We start from the raw sequence: 21,161 nt of genomic DNA, 5'->3' as shown, positions 1-21,161 counted from the left end.
GATTCTGTGCTCCCCCACATGCAGCCAGCTGGGTGACCTTGGGCTCGCCACGGCACTGATAAAACTGTTCTGACCGAGCAGGAATATCAGGGCTCTCTCAGCCTCACCCACCTCACAGGGTGTCTGTTGTGGGGAGAGGAATGGGAAGGCAACTGTAAGCCGCTTTGAGCCTCCTTCGGATAGGGAAAAGCGGCATATAAGAACCAACTCTTCTTCTCTTCTTCTTCTTCTCCTCAACATAGATGAGACTGCTGTGGATGGTAAACTAAGGCCATCAAAGTCTCTCCCTCCCCAAACCCTGCCCTTTTCAGGTTTCACCCCTCCCAAATATCCAGGCATTTCTCAACCTGGATCTGACTGCCCTATGCCAGCCCCCTTTCCTGGGGGGAGAGAGAGGCCGTCCGCAGAATTCTTCCACACAAACACAACCCAATTTAGTGCCCGTTGTATTCCTGCTGGTGCTGAGGCAGCTGCATTGGTTGCCAGTTCAATACCAGATCAGGTTCAAGGTTTTGGTGTTAACTTTTAAGGCCATTCATGGTCTGTGCCCAGTGTACCTGAGGGATTGTTTCCTTCCCTATGCAGGGCTCTTCACTCTGCGGGTTCAAATAAGCTGGAACTTGGCCTGGCCTTGATTAGGGCCAGGGCCTTTTTGGCTAAGGACCCTAATCGGAGCTGACACAGTTCTGCAAGGCCTGCAGGATGGAGTTCTTCGGCCAGGCATTTGGTTGAGGCCAGGCTGATAGGAGACCTTGATCCTCTCTCTGGTGCCTCCTAATAACATCATCTCTGGAGACTACGCAGATTGGGGGAGGGGGATGTCTGTGGTTGTTGGGCCTGGGCTTTTGGGGATTTATGTGTTTTATTATTGCTTTTATTTATCTGTTGTTAGCCGATGCAAACCGTATAATTATAAATAAACAAACTCCGAGGCAAAGGGCTGCTTCGGCTGATGGGTTATCTTTTCTCCTATCTTTCCTTCTGAATTTGATCAACAATGCCTGTTCTTTTGCCATCTCCAGGCTAATTCTGTGCCTCGCCAGCCCATGCATAATGTAAAAGCTTTATTAAACATCGATCGCCACGGACAAAGCTAGCAGCAGCGTGGGTCAAAGAGTTCCTAATGGCCCTGCTTCTCTCTTCAGAAACCCAAAATTTCACAGCATCTTTTTTTAATGAGCTTAGGATGGTTTACCTGGATAAATTGGAAGTCCAAGTTGTAGACCAAGATAATTCATCCCTCCAGCAATTCCGCCAGCCTGCCCATTTCCTTCCAACAGCGCTGGAGACAAATAAAATGACTAATGCAGCTAGATGCAAATTAATGGCCATATCCAGAACATGAGAACGTATTATAATATTAGCTCAGAACCCCCAAGGAATTTGGGATGAGGGGGAAAGGACTCTGTTGGGTCTGCAGCATAGTGGAGCGATTCAAACAGTGGGGATATTTAATACTATTGATCAGCACGCAGAATCCGTCCTGCCTCTACGTCATTAGGATGGCCCAGTTAGTTTGAACCTAGGGGCTCAGGCGTGGGCAGGAACCCTGGAACAGGGAGGGCAGCGAGGTGTGGTGGTTAAGAGTGGCAGCTTCTAATCTGGTTTGATTCCCTGCTTCCCCACATGCAGCCCTCTGGTTTATGTTGGGCTAGTCACAGTCCTGTTAGAGCTCGCAAAACAATTATCTCCGAGCTTACTCAGCCCCACCCACATCTGTTGTGGGGAAAGGAAGGGAAGGCGATTATAAGTGCTTTGAGACTCCTTCAGGCAGTGAAAACAAGGTTGTTATTATTATTCATAAATTTGGGCGGTAGGCTGTGTTTCCCAGTTCTCGGGTGTGATCTAAATAAAGAGCTGCTGTTTCGCTCTACCAGCGACACCTCGCCTTCTTGAAGCCACTAATCAAGAGTGACTCCTTTATCTCTTTCTACTTCACTTCTTTCCTCTGCAACAGACCACTCTTTGAAAAGAGCAGGAGAAAAAATGATTTTAAAAATTGGTGCACCCTTCATCTCTTGCACAAAAGCCCTTGGAGAAGATTAAAACAACAACAAAAATGTTAAGATGTAATTACGGTGTCCAAAAAAGGCTTACTTAGTAATGGAGGAAAGCTGTTGAACAGGAGGGCTTAGAAAAGGGGAAACGGCAGGCAATTTTTCACTGTCCGAGTAGTTCAGCAGTGGAATAGGCTGCCTAAGGAGGTGGTGAGCTCCCCCTCACTGGAAGTCTTCAAGCAAAGGTTGGATACACACTTTTCTTGGGTGCTTTAGGATGCTTTGGGCTGATCCTGCGTAGAGCAGGGGGTTGGACTAGATGGCCTGTATGGCCCCTTCCAACTCTAGGGTTCTATGATTCTATGATTCTAAGGAGAAGGAGGAGGAGAAGGAGAAGGAGAAGGAGAAGGAGAAGGAGAAGGAGAAGGAGAAGGAGAAGGAGAAGGAGAAGGAGAAGGAGAAGGAGAAGGAGAAGGAGAAGGAGAAGGAGAAGGAGAAGGAGAGAGTCCACCCCAGAAAGACTTGGCACAAGGGACAATGGGCCGAGCTTCATGCCTCTGCTAACTGCAGCCTCCACTGAGGCATCTATGGAGCCAAGGCAGGGGGAGGAGAAGGAGGGGCACCCCCTCCCCTGCTACTCCGGGTGCTCACCCTCTCTTACTTTCCCCTCTCTGTCCTTACCTGTCAAAAAGAGCCAGTCCTGCACATTAATAAGTTAAAATGGTGCCGTCAGACACTCAACATTATTTATTTATGCTTTGATTTATATGCTGCCTCTGTCCAGATGGTCTCAGGGTGGCTCCCATCAATAAATTAAAAACCCGCACACAAATTAAAAGCCTTAAAGGCTTTTAAAACCTGTTCACGCTCCTGGCAACGAAGCCCCTATAAGCCTGGAGATTAAGAGGTGCACAGTTGCTGGCCAGTCACCGAGTGCAGGGGGGGGGGGTTCAGCTGCAGGGCCCAGTTGATGGTAATCTTTGGCCCCCACCAGTTGCCTGGTAGAGGGCATATTTTTTAAAAAAATGGCTTATCACTTGAGGACAACTTGGATGGGGGCGAGAGTGTGGGAGGCAGGTGAACATGCCTCAGTTGGGACTCAAAACAGGGGCCGTAGTAGGGAAATAAATTCGAATTCCTCACTTGAAAACTACGAGTTATGATCTGAAGGGTGGGGTGGGGGTGGGGGACAATGCTGAGTCAGGGGGTACAACATTTGGATCTGCTCCCAGGGAGGCAAAATTTTGTCCAGAACTTTTTGTCTTGTTCGAATCTTTAAAAACATGGGTTTTGTTTTTTGTGCAGGACTGGTAGAAGACGAATAAGAAGAGTTGGTTCTTATATGCTTCTTTTCTCTACCTGAAGGAGTCTCACAGCAGCTTACAGTCACCTTCCCTTTCCTCTCCCCACAACAGACACCCTGTGAGGGAGGTGAGGCTGAGAGAGCCCTGAGATTACTGCTCAGTAAGAATAGCTTTATCAGTGCCGTGGCAAGCCCCAGATCACCCAGCTGGCTGCATGTGGGGGAGCGAGGAATCAAACCCCGTTCGCTAGATTAGAAGACTGCATTCCTAACCACTACACCATGCTGGCTCTCTACTGGTACTGGTTCTGGTTCCACTGAGCTAGAACCACTGGGCCTCACAGGATTTTTAAATGGCCCAAGTCTTCTAAAATGGTGTTGTGGGGCACAGGTTGACCCATGGCTGCCCTAGTTTCTAGTTTTGCTGACTATGCAACATTGCACTTCAAAGTTCAGGAAACTAGAACATGTTTTCTGGCCACGAGATCATCTTTTTGGCCTGCAATGTCTACTCTGACCAGCCTCTCTCTCTCTCTGCTCTGCTACATGGGATCCTTGAACATTGCCAGAGATTACGCATAAAATAATCATGTGGTGGGAAAAGAAAGATACAACACCAAAAGCATAGTTTGGATGACTCTTCATCCAGGGTCATTCAACCTCCTTCCCTCTTCCTAAATTTGAAATTCCTGAACTGTGAGATATCAAGTCACGCTTTAGCCTGCTCTGCTTCTCACGATTGGCTGCCATTGGGTGGGGTGAGATTAACGTGATGATGTCAAGTCCAGAGACAGAACTTTTCCCGAGACTTTGAATCCATGAATAAAAGTTGAACTTGTGGCTTTACTGGGCGGAGGGAGATGGAAATTCGAATGGGAATTAGAATCATAGAATCACAGAATCATAGAGTTGGAAGGGGCCACACAGGCCATCTAGTCCAACCCCCTGCTCAATGCAGGATCAGCCCAGAGCATCCTAAAGCACCCAAGAAAAGTGTGTATCCAACCTTTGCTTGAAGACTGCCAGTGAGGGGGAGCTCACCACCTCCTTAGGCAGCCTATTCCACTGCTGAACTACTCTGACTGTGAACATTCTAGCCTATATCGTTGTACTTGTAGTTTAAACCCATTATTGCGTGTCCTTTCCTCTGCAGCCAATTGGAATATATTGGAATTGGAATTGGAATATATGCAAAACTTCTTCCGTATCAAAGTGAAACTTCTTCCATTTGCGACAGCATGAAATGCATTGTTTATAAGCTTGCCTATAAAGTCGTTCGTTTTGGCATATTTATGAAATTTGCAAGTGCAAATGACTTCACGTTTTACAAGGAAAATTGCAAACATAGCCCATGCAGGGGCTGAGGCTCAGTGGTAATCAACTTGGCATCCAGAAGGTCCCATGTTCATTCCCTGGTATCTCCAGTAGGGGTGAGCGCTTCAGTGCGGTTCGGCCGCCTTGGCTGATCACCGAAGCCCGAGGCGGCCAGCACCGCAGGACAGAGAGGAGGGGTGCCAAAGCGGCCGAACCGCACCGAAACACTCACCCTTAATCTCCAGTTGCCCTTTTTGTAAAAAAAGCCAGTCTCCATCTCTGCAAACAGCAAATAAACACTAATAAATATCTTGAATTCCTGAAGGTGCATTTTTTTGGAAACAAAAATTCTTACAGTGTTAACAAAACGGAGAGATCAAGATGAGTAGTTGTGTTTCTTGGTGTGAGTAGAAAAGAGTCCAGATGCACTGCAAAGACTAACAGAATTGTTGGCAGGGTGAGTCCCTGCTCACTTCCTCAGATACATCTGGAATGTGGGTCTATCTTCCCTTATATCACAAAGTTGATGGATTTCCAGTCTGTATGGCTAAATTTATGTATTTATTTATTTATATACCGCCCTCCCCGGAGGCTCAGGGCGGTTTACATAAGAACAAGGAACAATACATAAAACGGTCTATAAAAACATGTGAATAACCTTATAATAATAACTAATAGTTGTAACCAGTTAACAATGTAACAGTACACTATAACAATACAACAATGTAACAGTACAAACAGGTCCAGGGCTTATTGGTGGAATTCTGAGGGGGGCAGGGGGGGAAGCAGGGGCCGTTCGGTCGCTGTTGATTACATCTGGTCTCAGCCAAATTCCTGGTGGAGGAGCTCCTTTTTGCAGGCCCTGCGGAACTGTTTAAGCTCCGTCAGGGCCCTGATCTCCTCCAGGAGCTCATTCCACCAGGTGGGGGCCAGGACAGAGAATGCTCTGGCCCTGGTCGAGACCAGACAGACTTATTTAGGGCCAGGGATCCTTAGCTGGTTGGTGGTAGTAGAGCGCAGAGCTCTTTTGGGGGCATAGGCGGGGAGGCGGTCCCTCAGGTACACTGGGCCCTGACCGCGAATGGCCTTGAATTACCAGAACCTTTAGTCTGATCCGGAATTCAACTGGCAACCACTGCAGCTGGTGGAGAATGGGCCGGTGGAGTATATGGTGGCTTCCCCCTTTGGCCACAATGACAGCGCTGTGATGAGCACATCAAATTCAGTGTTATCTACTCAGACCAACAGCAGCTTAGGCAGAGGTCTTTCCCATCCCCTACTGATTCCCTGGCCCCAGATCTCTGGGAACTGCTTGCACATGAGTCCGTTTGCAAAGCTTCACCTCCTATTTTCCTTGGCGCGTATTTGAGCGGGTCAACCCGGTTCCCCTCCCACACACTTGCAAACACTGTCGCCGAAGTCTCATTAAATTGTCAACTCCCCTCCTCCCTTCCGCATCTCAGCCCGTTCTGCGAGGGATAATTGTGAAAGCAGAAGCGCTCTCGGTTTATCAGCCTGTCCTCTCCTGACAGCCTGTGGGAGATTCGGAACGAGCCCGAGTTCTTCGGCGCTGGAACGTTTCTTTTAGCGGACGAGAGTGGGAAGAGAGAGAGAGGGGGGAACTGAAAAGCGACTTATGAGATAACAAGACAATTGGTATTTATTTAATCATTGGGCCACAGCGAAAGCTTTGCAGGAAGCCAAGGCAAACAATGCTGCCTTAAGCGCTGAGCCTAAGGAGGTGGTGAGCTCCCCCTCACTGGCAGTCTTCAAGCAAAGGTTGGATACACACTTTTCTTGGATGCTTTAGGATGCTCTGGGCTGATCCTGCGTTGAGCAGGGGGTTGGACTAGATGGCCTGGATGGCCCCTTCCAACTCTATGATTCTATGATTTTTATAGCAAGGCCTGTAACTCCAGAGAGCAGCTGCCAACCAGAGTAGGCCAATACTGAGGCAGCCTCATGTCTTCTTGAGGTCAAATCAGTCCAAACTGCTGCAGTGTAGTGGCTGAAGGCCTAATTGTGCTTTTCCCCTAGTCAGGACAATCCAAAGCGTGTTACAAGTTCTGTGCTGGAATCCCAGGCATGCAGGGTCCTGATCTGGACTGAGACCATGGCGTGCAGGGAGGGTGGGCTTATGCCTTCCCCCCATCATGCTCTTTTCTTGACCTGAAACAGCCCTGGAGGACAGCAAATTGTCCTATTGAAGGCTCTGAGTACACTTAGGTTTCCCCTGAGGGACAAATAGCACCTCCTTCACACCTCCTGGGGGATGTTTCAGGTTAATAAAATGGCTGGGAGATGGCAAGAGACTTAAGCTGTGTTTCCTCACATACCTGCGGTCATGATTTATTATTTGTGAGGCTTGGGGGGTGCTCCCTGGGGGTCAGGGCCTCCAGCTGTGGCATTAAGGAAGGAACCAGAGATCTGATGGAGGTGGTACACCCTCTGGGTGTAGCAATGTTTTATTGTAGGGCAGGGGTTTGGTAGAAGAAGAAGAAGAGTTGGTTCTTATATGCTGCTTTTTTCTACCCGAAGGAGTCTCAAAGTAGCTTACAATCGCCTTTCCTCGCCCCACAACAGACACCCTGTGAGGGAGGGGAGGCTGAGAGAGCCCTGATATCACTGCTCGGTCAGAACAACTTTCTCAGTGCCGTGGCGAGCCCAAGGTCACCCAGCTGGCTGCATGTGGGGGAGCACAGAATTGAATCTGGCATGCCAGATTAGAAGTCTGCACTCCTAACCACTACACCAAACTGGCTCTCTCTGGCTTGCCCCTGCTATCCCCTTGGCTGCCAGATCTCTCCTCTGGCCCTCTGCTGTATTCCCCCCAGCTGTCCTTCCAGCTCCTCTCCTTCACCGTCTGGCATCTCTTTCCCTCCATTCGTTCCCTTCTCTTCCATTCATGTTCAGCTCCGTAGTCTCTGTCTTGTGCGTGCTGCCTTTGCTCTCTTCTCTCTCTCTCTTTCTCCTTTGCTTTCCACCCACCCCTTGTGCTCGTTCCCTTCCTTCCTTTATCCTTCTCTGCTAACCCAGCTCCTTCCCTTGAATCAACACCACCCTCCTGGCTCAGCATTCTGACCTTCAGCCTCCCCCTCCCTCTCCATCTAGGCCATCAGCCAGGGGTAGCATGTCGGGCACTGAGCCACCCCTGGGTTGTCCCACCACCCCAGCAGACCCGAGGATCACCCCTCCCTGCAGAGTCCTTCATCCCAATGAAGAGGCCAGCGGTGAGGGGTTTGGTAGGCGCTCCTCAGACCAGGCCACTCTGTGTCTTCATGCTCCAAATAAATAAATGCTGACAGGAGCATCTCTGCCGCGTCTCCAGCCTCATTCTTCTTGTGTTGGTCTGGTGGCACAACTCTTGTGACAGGGGTTGGAAGCGGTGGGGGAGTCCCCCTCTGCAGTAAAGGGCCCCCTCTTTTCACTGTTTTTGTTGTTTTTGTTTTTGTTTTTGTTTTTGTTTTTGTTTTTGTTGTTTTTGTTTTTGTTTTTGTTTTTGTTTTTGTTTTTGTTTTTGTTTTTGTTTTTGTTTTTGTTTTTGTTTTTGTTTTTGTTTTTGTTTTTGTTTTTGTTTTTGTTTTTGTTTTTGTTTTTGTTTTTGTTTTTGTTTTTGCAATGTCCAGCCTTGTAGCCTGGAGACCCAGGAAAATTGCCAGCGCCAGGACATTTATTTATTTAAATTTATAGAATGAAGGAGGCCTGGCTGTTGCGCTGGGGGCACATCTGCCAAGCAACTGTGTTCATTTGTTCCTGGATGCCCAGCCCAGAGCTGTGCCCTCTCTATAAATGAGTGCTGATCCTTATAACCGACAATGCAATAAGAACAGACCAATCCTGTTCTTGCTAGCAGAATCACAATGCAAGACAAATCCGTTGTGGCAAAAATTTCTGTGTGCTCCCCAAGGTCTGCTGAATCTTAGCAGACTGTGGTTGATAAATATTCATCGGGACGCTTTGCAGAAATCCCCACGGAAGGCTGAGGCACTTGGGAATATTCAGCCTGGAGAAGAGGAGGTAGAGAGGGAACAGGATGGCTCTTCTGGAGTATTTGAAAGGCTGAACTTTAAAGGAGGGCAGGAAGTGGTTGACTTTGGCAGCAGAGGATAGGACCTGCAGTAATGGTCTTAAACTACAGGTAGAATGGTACCAGCTAGAGAGCAGGAAAAAAAACATTCACAATCCGAGTAGTTCAGCAGTAGAACGGGTTGCCTCAGGAGGTGGGAAGCTCCCCATCATTGGCGGTCTTCAAGCAGCGGCTGGACAGATCCTTCTCCTGGATGCTTGAGGCTGATCCTGCACTGAGCAGGGGGTTGAACTAGATGACCTGCAAGGCCCCTTCCCACTCTAGGATTCTAGGAATCTAGTTCAACAGTGGCATCGGCTGCCTAACGAGGGAGTGAGTTCCCCTTCACTGGCAATCTTCAAGCAGCAGCTGGACAGATCCTTATCCTGGATGCTTTAGGCTGATCCTGCACTAAGCAGGGGGTGGGACTAGAAGGCCTGTGTGGCCCCTTCCCACTCTACAAGGGGAATGGGTAGCTTCCCTCATCCAGAGACCTTCAAGATTCTCAGACACACTGTTGACTCAAGTTGACAACAGAGAACTCGCTTTTCATTTGTTTGCCATATATGTTCATTGCTCTCCCTAGTTCTGCCATATATGTGCATTGTTCTCCACCTTTCCCCTTCCCTTCCTTCTTTTCACAGTGCGTAGAAAGGCCCATTGTAAGAATAATTCAACCCCTTGAAGAAGAACAGAGTCTCAAATACGCCAACCACGTTGGGTGCCGTCCAACAGGCCTCAGCAGTGACTTGATCCCACTCCATTGTTTTCAGCAGGGCTTAGTTGGGATTAATGTAAATCCCATTTATCTCAGTCAAAGAAAGGCCCAGTAGCTACCCTTGGACTGAGCTGTCTCTTCAGACCACAGATAGACAGTTTGAATGCTCCTCCACAAACATACAGATTCCCTCCCTGTGGAAAGGTTGATGTCAGAGACAAGGGTTCTAGCCCGGCCTCCTTCCTAACTCAGTAGCTTTCTGTACACAGGGATTTTTTAAGTATGTGAGCCTCCCGCACACACGTGCACACCCACACAAGGTGAAGTGGCTCAGGCTGGATGCAGGTTTACCACTTAGAATCATAGAGTTGGAAGGGACCAGACAGGCCGTCTAGTCCAACCCCCTGTTCAATGTAAGTTCAGTCTAGAGCACCCGAGGCACTAAACCTTGCACTGAGCCCATTCAATTTGCATCAGTTACTGGCCATGCAGAAGAAGCAAGTGGTATAGTCCTCTCTGGACACAGTCCTAATTCAGACAAAATAGAAGAACTGCTTTTTGTACCCTACTTTTTACTACCCTACTTTTTGCTACCTGTTTACTTGTTCCAATGGTCCCTTCCCTACCTTGATATGTTAGTATGCTTGGTTGGCCCAGTATTTTTCCACAAACTGAAGGCTGAGTGGGGAGGCAGTTCTCTTAGAATCATAGAACTATAGAGTTGCAAGGGGCCACGCAGGCCATCTAGTCCAACCCCCAGCTCAACGCAGGATCAGCCCAAAGCATCCTAAAGCATCCAAGAAAAGTGTCTAGCCTATATCGTTGTACTTGTAGTTTAAACCCATCTTCATCCAAGAGCATTTTTAATTGCCTTGACCTTGCATACATATGGTCTAGGAATGTTTTGTGATATTTAGGTGATAGCATGTGCTTTGTTGGGAAACTTTGCCAGGGTATTTCACTCACTGTACCTATTTTCTAATCAGGGGGAGGGGTCTCGGGTAAAACATAAAAAGTATGCTTGCATATTTGCCCTTTAGTTCTAGCAAGGAAGCACCTTGCTCTCTGTTCGCCATCTCCTTCAATAAAGAGTTTTCCTTTAATAGCAAGTCTGCTTCTTGAGAGTTCGACAGATTCAATGGTAGGCGAGGCTGAGAGAGCTCTGAAAAGAACTGTGACTGGCCCAGGCCCACCCAGCTGCGGCTGCATGTGGAGCAGTGGGGAACTGAACCCAGTTCTCCCGAGTAGAGGCCACTGCTGGGAACCACTGCACCAAAAGGAAAAGAAAACAATCCTTTGACATAGAAAACAAGCTTATTAGGGGTCAGATCAAGTAGAAACTATTCTGTCCGATGGGCTAGCTTTCCACATGCACGGTCATGAGCTCTCTAACCTTGTAGTTTGAAGTTGTAGAGCCCAAAGTGGGCAGAAGCATGGGAGAATGTCAAAACTGATAGTTTTGTTGAGCGCTGGTAAGATCTAGGTCAGTGGTCCCCAACCTTTTTGAGGCTGGGGACCGGCAGGGCAACTGCCTGGCCATGCATGACACGCATGCACGGGCGCACCCACGCACTGCGCATGCACGACCGGGCCGCGCATGTGCCATGCGTGGCCAAAATTGCACATGCGCGGCACTTCCGCGCATGTGTGCATTCGCGAAAGTGCCGCGCATTCGTGATTTCATCCACGCATGTGCGCATGTGCCTGGCCGCGGCCCGCGGGTTGGGGACCACTGATCTAGGTGACCTTCTGTTTTCCTAATCATTTCTTAGTCTTTCCCCTCTCCTTGCTGACTTTTGCATCATGGCTAGCTGAGAATGTATGCTATTTTCCCCCCTCCACGCACAAGCTCGCCCTATTATTCATTTGTTCTGTTGAATCCATCACGCAAACCCAGGCGGCTCTTTTCCATTTAGAAGCACGAGTGAGGAGGCGAGAACTGGGGGAAGCCTCCCTGTTGCTTTGAAATACTCATCGGTCAGCAACAAGCATTCCGGGAGGGGTTTGGACATGAGATATTCCCTCCATAAATGTCAGCGCCTGCAGTGTGAAGAGTTTACCAGGGCAGTGAGAGCAAGCTTGACCAGGGGACTTTTCTTTTGTAGCTCTCCCAAAGTCTGCTCTGGTTTGGCCTCAGTTGGAGTCCTGTGTTCAGTTTTGGGCACCCCAGTTGAAGAGGGATGTTGACAAACTGGAGCGTATCCAGAGGAGGGCAACAAAGATGGTGAGGGTTTTGGAGACCAAGACCTAGGAGGAAAGGTTGGGGGAGCTTGGTCTGTTTAGCCTGGAGAGGAGACGACTGAGAGGGGATTTGATAACCATATTCAAGTATTTAAAAGGCTGCCATGTGGAGGATGGAGAAGAGTTGTTCTTTCTTGCCCCAGAAGGACGGACCAGAACCAATGGGATGAAATTAATGCAAAAGAAATTCCGTCTAAACATCCGGAAGAAGTTCCTGATAAAGCAGTTTCTCAGTGGAACAGGCTTCCTCGGGAGGTGGTGGATTCGCCATCTTTGCAGATTTTTAAACAGAGGCTGGAGAGCCATCTGACAGAGAGGCTGATTCTGTGAAGGTTCAAGGGGGTGGCAGGTGACAGTAGATGAGCGATTGGGATGTGAGTGTCCTGCACAGTGCAGGGGGTTGGACTAGATGGCCCAGGAGGTCCCTTCCAACTCTATGATTCTAAGAGATGGATTGCTTTGGAATCTGAAAGATTTGACATGGTTGGATGTTTTGAAACCTGATGTAGAGTGCAGGGCGATGCCATTTAAATGCCTTTCTTGTCTGTCTGTCAAAGACTGTGAGGCTTCAGTTAAAAGCCTCAGGATAGGAAAAAGTATAAGCTGTGGCAAATGGCACAGGTTCAAGACATCAGTGGAGAACTGGGGTCTGGGACATCACCTCCTATTATTGACAGGCAGCCAGATTGGCCAGGCTTAGTATAAATATTCCAGGGAGCAGACCAGCCTTTCTTATCATTGTAACCCAGCACAGACTGCAGGTGCATTACGACCTCCAGATTTTGAGCTGTGGTTATAGTGCTCCATGGCCATATCTTGAGCGCCAGCATGGTGCTGTGTTTAAGAACAGGGGCCTCTAATCTGGAGAACCAGGTTTGATTCTCTACTTCGCCACATGCAGCCAGCTGGGTCTGACCTTGGGCCAGTCACAGTTCTCTCAGAGCCTTCTCAGCTTCACCTACCTCACAGGGTGACTACTGTGGGGAGTGGAAAGGGAGGGGATTGTAAACAGCTTTGTGACTCCTTTGGGTAGTGAAAACCAGCTCTTCTGAGAATAAGCATGCAATAGTATTTACCAATAGCTCAGCACTTTCAGTCTGTGTCTACACATATGGTTAGATGTGGTATCATTAGGCTAGTGCAATCATTAGCGACTGAATTTTCCTGTGCGAACCAGATAATCCAATGGTGAAGGATAACTAAGCATGTGTGATTCAATTTGGATAGTTCCAAAAGTACCCAAATCAATGTTGATTCGGACACTTTTTGGACCAATCCAGTCCAAATTGCACTTCCCTTTAAGTTAAGCTCCCCAAATCAGCCATGGCTGAACCACAATTCGGGTGTGATTCAGCCATGCGGAGATTGGGCAGTTCAAAGACATCACATTTTCCCTTTTCCATCTATTCTGTGGTCTGGGGGGGGGGCGGGGTTTGAGGTAAAGGCACTCAATTTGTGGCACAGCTGTGGGAGCTTCTTCTCAAAAGAACCTCCAAGTTTCCAAAAGATGTGACCAAAAAGGAATCCTCCATCTGACCTCCGTTGTTTCCAATGAAGGGCAGGGGGGAAAGAACAGAGAATTTTTTCCTCTTGCCATTGGAAACAATAGTGATCAGACGTGATTTGGGTGCCCATAGGATTGGAATCAGACTTTGACCAAATGGCCAGTCTTTCCCCCTTCTTGGTGCCAGCTTGTAGTATTTAAGAGCGGCAGACTCCACTCTGCAGAACTGTGTTTGAATCCCCACCCCACCACGTGCTGGGTGAAAGTCACAATTCTCTCAGAGCTCTCTCATCCTCATCTACCTCACTAGGTGTCTGTTGCGAGGAGAGGAAGGGTAGGGGATGGAAAGCCACTTTGAGACATCTTCGGGTAGTAAAAAGCAGGGTACAGGAAAACAGCTCTCCTTCTCTTTATACCTCATTAAAAAACTTCAAATAAAAACGAAGGAAACAATGATTGTTCCTCTGATCTAGCCAACCTTCGGAGGATGTGAAAGCCAATTATGAGTCATAACTCTTCCACCGAAGATCAAGCGACCTAGATGAAACTTTATGGTGCATGAGGGTATTGTGGAATCTTAGCGAGGAGAGGACCTTTTTATAACATGTCACAGGAGAAGCTCCTGATAGGACCTTTACCTGTCTGAAGAATGAATGAGATAGAAGGAGGACTTTGCAGAAGACAAATTCTCTCCCCCACCCCCTTCCCTTTTCTAAGTAGGCCGGCTGGCAAAACCTGACTGAGTTTCTTGTCCGGATCCGTACGGAGAGACCGTAAACGCACCACCCTTTGTCTCCTTGCTGACAGACGCTTTTTAACACCGGAAAAAAAAAATGGTTAACAAATATGAACAAAAAGTCCTCCTTTCCGAGACAGGTAGACAAAAGGCCGAGGTCCTTTAGAGAGCCTCTCTGAATGGGCGCTTGGACAACCCGAGCACCAAGAGAGCACGGCGCGTCTGGGGGTCGGTTTCTGCTTTAAAGCCGCCAGTGTGTTCTGCTTCTTCGCCTCAGGTTTCTCAAGCGACCGTCGGGAGGGCTGGATGAGAAATTTTCCGCGCCAAAGTCTTCTTGCAAAACCGGGGTCCCCGGGGCAATATAATATTTATTTTAATACACTGCGGCCATTGAGTCTCCTTCCCCCCCCCCCCCACTTAGCTGGGTTGCCAGGCATGCTAATGACGTGAGTATCGGTTCCGCTGACTCGTCCGTTTAGTGCTTGCAAAGGACTCGTGCATTGTGGGAGGCTGTTCCTTTTTCTTTCCTCTGATGCGGCCAGCGAATGTACAAAGGCTGGCACCGGAGAACTCAGCTCTGAAGCCAATTGCTGAGCTCCGAAGGACACGTTAACCCAGAGATCTGTGATCAGGTTCCCCGACATGTCATTTACATGCCTTCTGCAGGCTAAACTGCATTCCTCTAATAATCTTCCAGGCAGCCGACTGGAGTGAGGATTTGTAGCATTCCTCTAATGCAGGGGTAGTCAAACTGCGGCCCTCCAGATGTCCATGGACTACAATTCCCAGGAGCCCCCTGCCAGCGAATGCTGGCAGGGGGCTCCTGGGAATTGTAGTCCATGGGCATCTGGAGGGCCGCAGTTTGACTACCCCTGCTCTAATGAATGGGGTCTTTGAGGCCACAAAAGCTTGCGCTGGAATAAAGGATAACGTCTCATTAGTCTCAAAGGTCTCAGAAGCCCGTTTCTGCTTCAGCCGGCCCCCGCGGCAAATGGAGCAGTGATCTGTTTTGCTGTCAGCTGTAACCTCTTTTGGCCGCCAAGGTGGTTTGGTATTTATTTGTTTCAGTTAATGTTTGTTTGTTTGTTGGACTGATTTCTGCATCACCCTCCCACCGGGCCAGCGCAGGGCAGTGTTTAGCTTCACAACAAACAATACTATAAGTGAAAATCACAAATAACACATTAGACCGATTTAAAACCATTTAAAATTACAACTGTGACTAAACACAGCATGGGTTATGGCTATTATTTCTAGCACCATCTATTTCCAAGTTAAGGTGTTATTGTGTGTTATTGTGTGTATGTGTGCGGTGGGGGGGGGGGGAAACCAACAAATGTGAACGTAGGCAGGCTCTAAGTGGGTGGGCAGAAGGGATTGTGTCTGAGCTTGGCTCTTGTGGCCCTTTCTTGCATGTTCAAGGAAATGTTGATCGTCATTTTGGGGTCAGAAGGCAGATTTCCTCCAGGCCAGGCTGGCCGGGGATTCTGGGGTTTTTTTGGGGGGGAAGGTATCATCTGGACATGAAATTGGGGTCACTATGGGGGGGCAGGGAATTGTGAATTTCCTGCATTGAACAGGGGGTTGGACTAGATGACCCTGGAGGTCCCTTCCAACTCTGTGATGCTATGCCCAAAAGAAATCTGCCCAAGAGGCTTCCAGTGGGCTGTTTTTTTTTTTAATGAGATATTAAACAAAACATCAGAAGAAGCTGTGCTACAAATTAAGCTGCGATTGTATAAGAGAGCCGTTTGGATCCCGCAGTACGTGAGCTAAAAATGTATTTGTCACAGTTCCAGGAGACAGTGGGTAGAGCAGAAACACAAATTGAATTTGGATCACTTTTTAAACGGCAGTAGTCAAGGCCAGCCAGAAACGATCGTAGTACGGATACTGGTCAGCTGGTATCCTGAGATCCAGCTGGCTGCATGTTGAAGAGTTGGGAATCAAGACTTGAAATTCATCTAAAGACTTGAAGTTCATCTAGCTCAAGACTGTCAGAATTGAGAGCCGGCGTGGTGTAATGGTTAAAGAGCAGCAACCTCTAATTTGGAGAGCTGGGTTTGATTCTCCACTCCTCCAAGTGCAGCCAGCTGGGTGACCTTAGGCTAGTCACAGTTCTCTTAGATCTGTTCTTGCAGCACAGTTCTCTGAGAGCTCTCTCAGCGCCACCTACTTCGCAGGGTGTCTGTTGTGGGAAGGAGGGAGGAAGAGGAGTTAGTCAGCTGCTTTGGGACTCCTTAGATAGTGAAAGTAGGGTATAAAAACCCAGCAGCTCTCCTTCGATGCTGTTAGACATCAGCTCTCCCTTAGTGAAACGTCTTTCTGAGCACCTGGGCCCATTCTGCACACATAGGATAATGCACTTTCAGTGTGCTTTGGCAGCTGGATTTAGCTGTGCAGAACAAAATAATCTGCTTCTAAAGTGCATTGAAAGTGCATTATCTCTTGTGTGTGGAATAGGCCCTGCTTCCTGACGCTCCTTCAAGAGGAGAAGGCAGAGATCAAACTCCAGAGCTTCCTTCCTCCAAAGCGGGTGCTCTAGAATTGAGCCCTAGCACTGTTTCACTGATTCCTTCTGGGTTCTGAGCCAGAACTTGCCAGAATTCCTGGCGGAGGTGGCATTCTGTTTCTTCCTGGGCAAAAAGACCAGCTGACGAGCAGCCCGTCATTTTACACCGATAACAAGGCATCCTCTCAAATATGTTTGTTTTGGTCCTCAGGTACGGGATGAATTGCCTCATCCAGTTTGAAGATTTTGCCAATGCCAACGCCTTCCGGCTTCTCAACAAGTACCGGGACCGATTCTGCATGTTCAATGATGACATTCAGGGTAAGAGAGAGCCCACTCGGCAGGCCTGAATCCCATGGACCCGTCCTGCTTGCAGGGGCCGTTGCCTGGCAGAAGATGTCTTCCTCCGACAGGCGAGGGTGGAAAGACACCTTGCATCCACGGAAGGGGCCTTGCACCAGAGGAATCCTCACTGCTAGCTAAACCTTTCTTAGAGAGCCGGCCCAATGCGTCTTTGAATTTGAAGAGCTACATTAGCCCAACCCAGTCCTAGGTTTTTTAGTTAACCCCACAAAACGCACGTCACAAATTTGGAGAAGTTGATTTTGGCACCAGATAATGCAAACCTAGAGCCTCTTGTGGCGCAGAGTGGTAAGTGGCAGAGAAGCTCTGCTCATGAGGTTGGGAGTTCGATCCCAGCAGCCGGCTCAAGGTTGACTCAGCCTTCCATCCTTCTGAGGTCGGTAAAATGAGTACCCAGCTTGCTGCTGGGGGGTAAGCGGTAATGACTGGGGAAGGCACTGGCAAACCACCCCGTATTGAGTCTGCCATGAAAACGCTAGAGGGCGTTACCCCAAGGGTCAGACATGACCCGGTGCTTGCACAGGGGATACCTTTACCTTTACTTTTAATGCAAACCTAGCAATAAGATGAGATTTCTCTTTGGACACAACCGTGATGTTGATAGCAGATGATGCACGACAACCATAGACTCGCCTTTATTTAGGATTTTTGTTTACCCCTCTTGATGATCTGTCCTTTGTAGGAATCTACAGTATGCCATGGAAACTTCCTGAGTGACTGCAGGCCGGTAATCTACTCTCCCCTTAACTTTCCTTGTGAGGATAAAACAGAAAGCGGGAGAATAATACAAGGAGGTCCCCACTGGGGGAGAAAGTGGGGTGTCAGTGAAATAAAGTCAGTGCTATGTCCAACTGGGAGCAAATTCCACCGTTTAATCACTTGTGGAGTCACGAAGGTATTTCCTTTAGTCAGGATGTAGTATTTTCTTGAGAGGAAGTGTGGTGTAATGGTTAGAGTGCTGGAGTAGGAATAGAGAGCCCCAGGTTCTTCTTTGGAGAGATCACCAAGGAATACAGGAGGTCATGACATGCAGGCAGTCAATGGGAAAGCCCCTCTGAATACCTCTTGTCTTGAAGACCCTATGGGTTCACTCTAAGTCAACTGCCGCTTGATGGCTTTTCCCACCATCAATGCGAGTTGTGCCTTTCCCCCTTTATTTCCAACAGATTTAAAGACACTTGCACTCCAGTCCCTCTGAATTAACACGCGGATCACAAAGCACCACAATTAGGGCCACGCCATCGGCCAGCCTAGCTCTGCTTCAGTAATGAAGTGAAGAAATGCTTAAAGTCAAAGCTTGCAAATCCGTGGAAAGCAGAGAGAGTCAAGTTTCTTTTTTTAAAACTCTCTTTAGCAGAGGCTGCGTCATGGCTTATTTATTTATGTCTTCGGAGCGACCCTGTGGGATTAAGCAAACATCGATTAGCCAACAGCTTGGGGAAAGCAGCTGCTGACCGTTCCTTGCTCGGAGATCAGCACATTATAATTCTGACAATAAAGGTCCTTCTAGGGCCAAGGCCCTATTACTTTTTGGTCCTGTTTTTGAGTCATTGCAGACAGGCAGAACGATTTGCAGAGACGAAGAAGGATTAGAAACATATTTGAAGGGAAGGAGGGCCGTTCCGGGCTCCGTATCGTTGGACAAAGGTCTCGTTTCCCTTTCCCATCCTATTTGTAACCAGGAGTAAGGATTATGAGTAATGGCACACCCAGTCTCACAGGGCTATGTGCTCCTTATAACCACATCGCAGTGGGGGCTGAGTCACAGCATCCACTGTTCTCCGTTCTCCCCCCCAACATCTTCAGTCCTTACGACCAGGAAAATTTCTTGAAAAGGGGTGCGTTGAGGAAGAAGGATTAACCTCTAGCGCCACCTAGTGGATAGCTGCATGGAGGTGTCAACTCAGTTTGCTGCAGCCATGAAGAAGGGTTAGGGGTGATCGGGAAAGGGGCTGCAAATAAGCAGGCCAATATTACAATGCTCCTGTGAAGATCTATGGTGCAGCCTCATTTCGAACACTGTGTAAAGGTCCGGTCACCGTAGCTCAAAAAGGATATCACAAAGCTGGAGATTGACCGGAATGATTAGGGGGTTGACGCACCTTCCCTAGGAGGAAAGGCCAAAGAGTTTTTTAAAGGATTTTTTAATCTTAAAAAAAAAAAAAACTGCTAAGGGGAGGCATGATAGGTAAATAAAACTGAGCTTTTCCTTCTTTCTCCCACTGTGCTAGAACTCAAGGGCTTTCAGTGAAGCTGATGGATGGGCAGTAGGTTCAGGCAGGAGAAAAGGAAAGATGTCTTTACAGAAAGAGAACGCGGAATCCACATTCTGCAGAATGTACTGATGGCCACAGGAAGAGACACCTTGAGAAGGGGATTAGAGAAATGCATGGAGAATAAGTCTCTCAGTGGCTATTAGCCATGGTGGGCTAGAAGGAACCTCCACGTTCTGAGGCACGAAACCTCTGAATCACAGAGCTGGGAGGCAACTTCAAGGGAAGGCCCCGGCCTCTATGCCTCGTGGTTGGTCCTCCATAGGAACTGGTTGGCCAGTGTGTGAGACAGGATGCTGGTCCAGATCGACCACTGGTCTGATCCAGCAGGGCTGTTGTGTTCTTAATGTTGAGGAGTGCACAACAGTTTTTGAAAAGATGTTTTTTTTTTAAGGAACTCCAGTTGTTGGGTTTTCTTTAAACCATTTAGCAGCCTGGATACTTTTAAAAATGGTTTTCAGAATTGCCTGATTGGTTTTCAGAGTGTCCACATAGGCATGACTGGGTTATTTATTGGCTTCACCTGTTTTTTCTTAGGCAGGCCTGTCTCCACGGAGCTTTCGGTTCTTGTCTTTCTTTCTTTCCCAAGCATATCTTTATTTATTTATTTTTTATTTTATTTTTCTTAGATTTTTATACCACCCTCCCACACGGCCCAGGGCAGTCTACATGGAAAATCACACCTTAAATAACAGTCACAACACAACATATCAATAACAGTTCTGACAATAAATATAAGTTTAACAGATGACCATAATTAATTCATTGAACAGTTTCAATAGACCAACTTTAACAGAACCCATGGGGAGGTGAGAATCAGTCAGATTATGGAGGCTCTGACTTGAGGGGGGACCAAGGATTGTGGGTAACCTTTTTAGCCCATTTTAGTTATATGTTATAGAAAGAAAAACTTGCAGAAGGTATTCTAGCCGGTTGCTCGCTAAGGACCAAGCTAGACGTGACCTCAGGTCCGTGAATGAATTTAATTTAAGAGTGGGTGGGTTTAAAATGGAATTAGAAGCCCTGGGAGAACTTTTCATTTTGGAACCTGAGGGAGGATGGTTATCCCTTTCCTTCACCCAGGTTCCCTCAGCCTCCCCCTCCCGTTTGCCCTGCCCCATTTTGCCCCACGAGGGAAACACGCAGGGGCCAGATGGGTCCTAGTACATTTTCCTGTAATGGCTCCAAGGGACCAGATGAAATCAAGAAAAAGAAGCTTATTAATTTTCTCCAGCCAAGAATTATTCCACCAGAGCAGCCCCTCCCCTCCGCCTCAGCTGTGCCTTTTGTTAATAAAAACCCATAGGAAATCTGCTCTCAAAATAAATGACCCTAAAAGTTAATGTCTTCAGGTGTTTTGGCCAATGAATTTAATATAATGTGTTTTTACTGATGTCTTTGCCCCCTAGCTTTCCATTAAAACTGACCAAGGTGGCTTCCCCGGGGGGGGGGGAGGAGGGGAATACTACCAAAACGACCAATGAGAGCCAGTGTCATATAGCCGTTAAGAGCTGTAGACTCTGATCTGGAGGTCTGGGGTTATTTCCCCACCTCTCCTCCGCACAAAGCCTGCTGGGTGACCTTGGGCTAGTCCCAATTCTCTCAAAACCTTCTTGCCCCCCCCCCTGCCTCACAGGGTGTCTTTTGTGGGGAGATGAAGGGAAGGTGAATGTAAGCTGCTTTGAGTCTCCTTCGGGTAGAGAAAAGTGGCATATAAGGATCAACTCTTCTTCTTCTTAGAATCATAGAATCATAGAGTTGGTAGGGACCTCCTGGGTCATCTAGTCCAACCCCCTGCACTATGCTGGACATTCACACCCCTATCGCTCATCCACTGTCACCTGCCAACCCCTTGAGCCTTCACAGAATCAGCCTCTCGGTCAGATGGCTGTCACTCTTCTCCAAGAGGATGCTGAACCATTAACAAGTACCCTTTGGGTACGATCCGTCTTCTACTTCTTCTTGCATTATAGCTGATTTTTCAGCCTGTGGAAATCGGCTCTCCCTGGAGAAAATAGCAGCTTCCTCGGGCAGGCCCTGTGATATATTATGGATTATAGTTCAAATTCCTCCCCAAACTCTGCCCTCCACAGAACCACCCTGGAACCTCCAGGAATTACCCAAGCGGGAGATG

At 48.1% G+C, this 21,161-nt stretch overlaps 1 protein-coding gene across 1 annotated transcript in view; it reads left to right on the top strand.

Annotated features, from left to right (window-relative positions):
- The window catches only part of ME3 (malic enzyme 3), a 103,621-nt gene that overhangs the window by 72,117 nt on the left and 10,343 nt on the right, over window positions 1-21,161 (top strand). The window contains exon 8 of the mRNA XM_077341404.1: window positions 16,603-16,712. Coding sequence (XP_077197519.1) covers window positions 16,603-16,712 — 110 coding nt within the window. The remainder of the gene's footprint in view (window positions 1-16,602; window positions 16,713-21,161) is intronic.

This window comes from Paroedura picta, chromosome 6, assembly GCF_049243985.1.
Source record: "Paroedura picta isolate Pp20150507F chromosome 6, Ppicta_v3.0, whole genome shotgun sequence".
Classification (NCBI taxonomy): domain Eukaryota; kingdom Metazoa; phylum Chordata; class Lepidosauria; order Squamata; family Gekkonidae; genus Paroedura; species Paroedura picta.
This window is presented reverse-complemented; position numbering and strand designations above follow the sequence as displayed.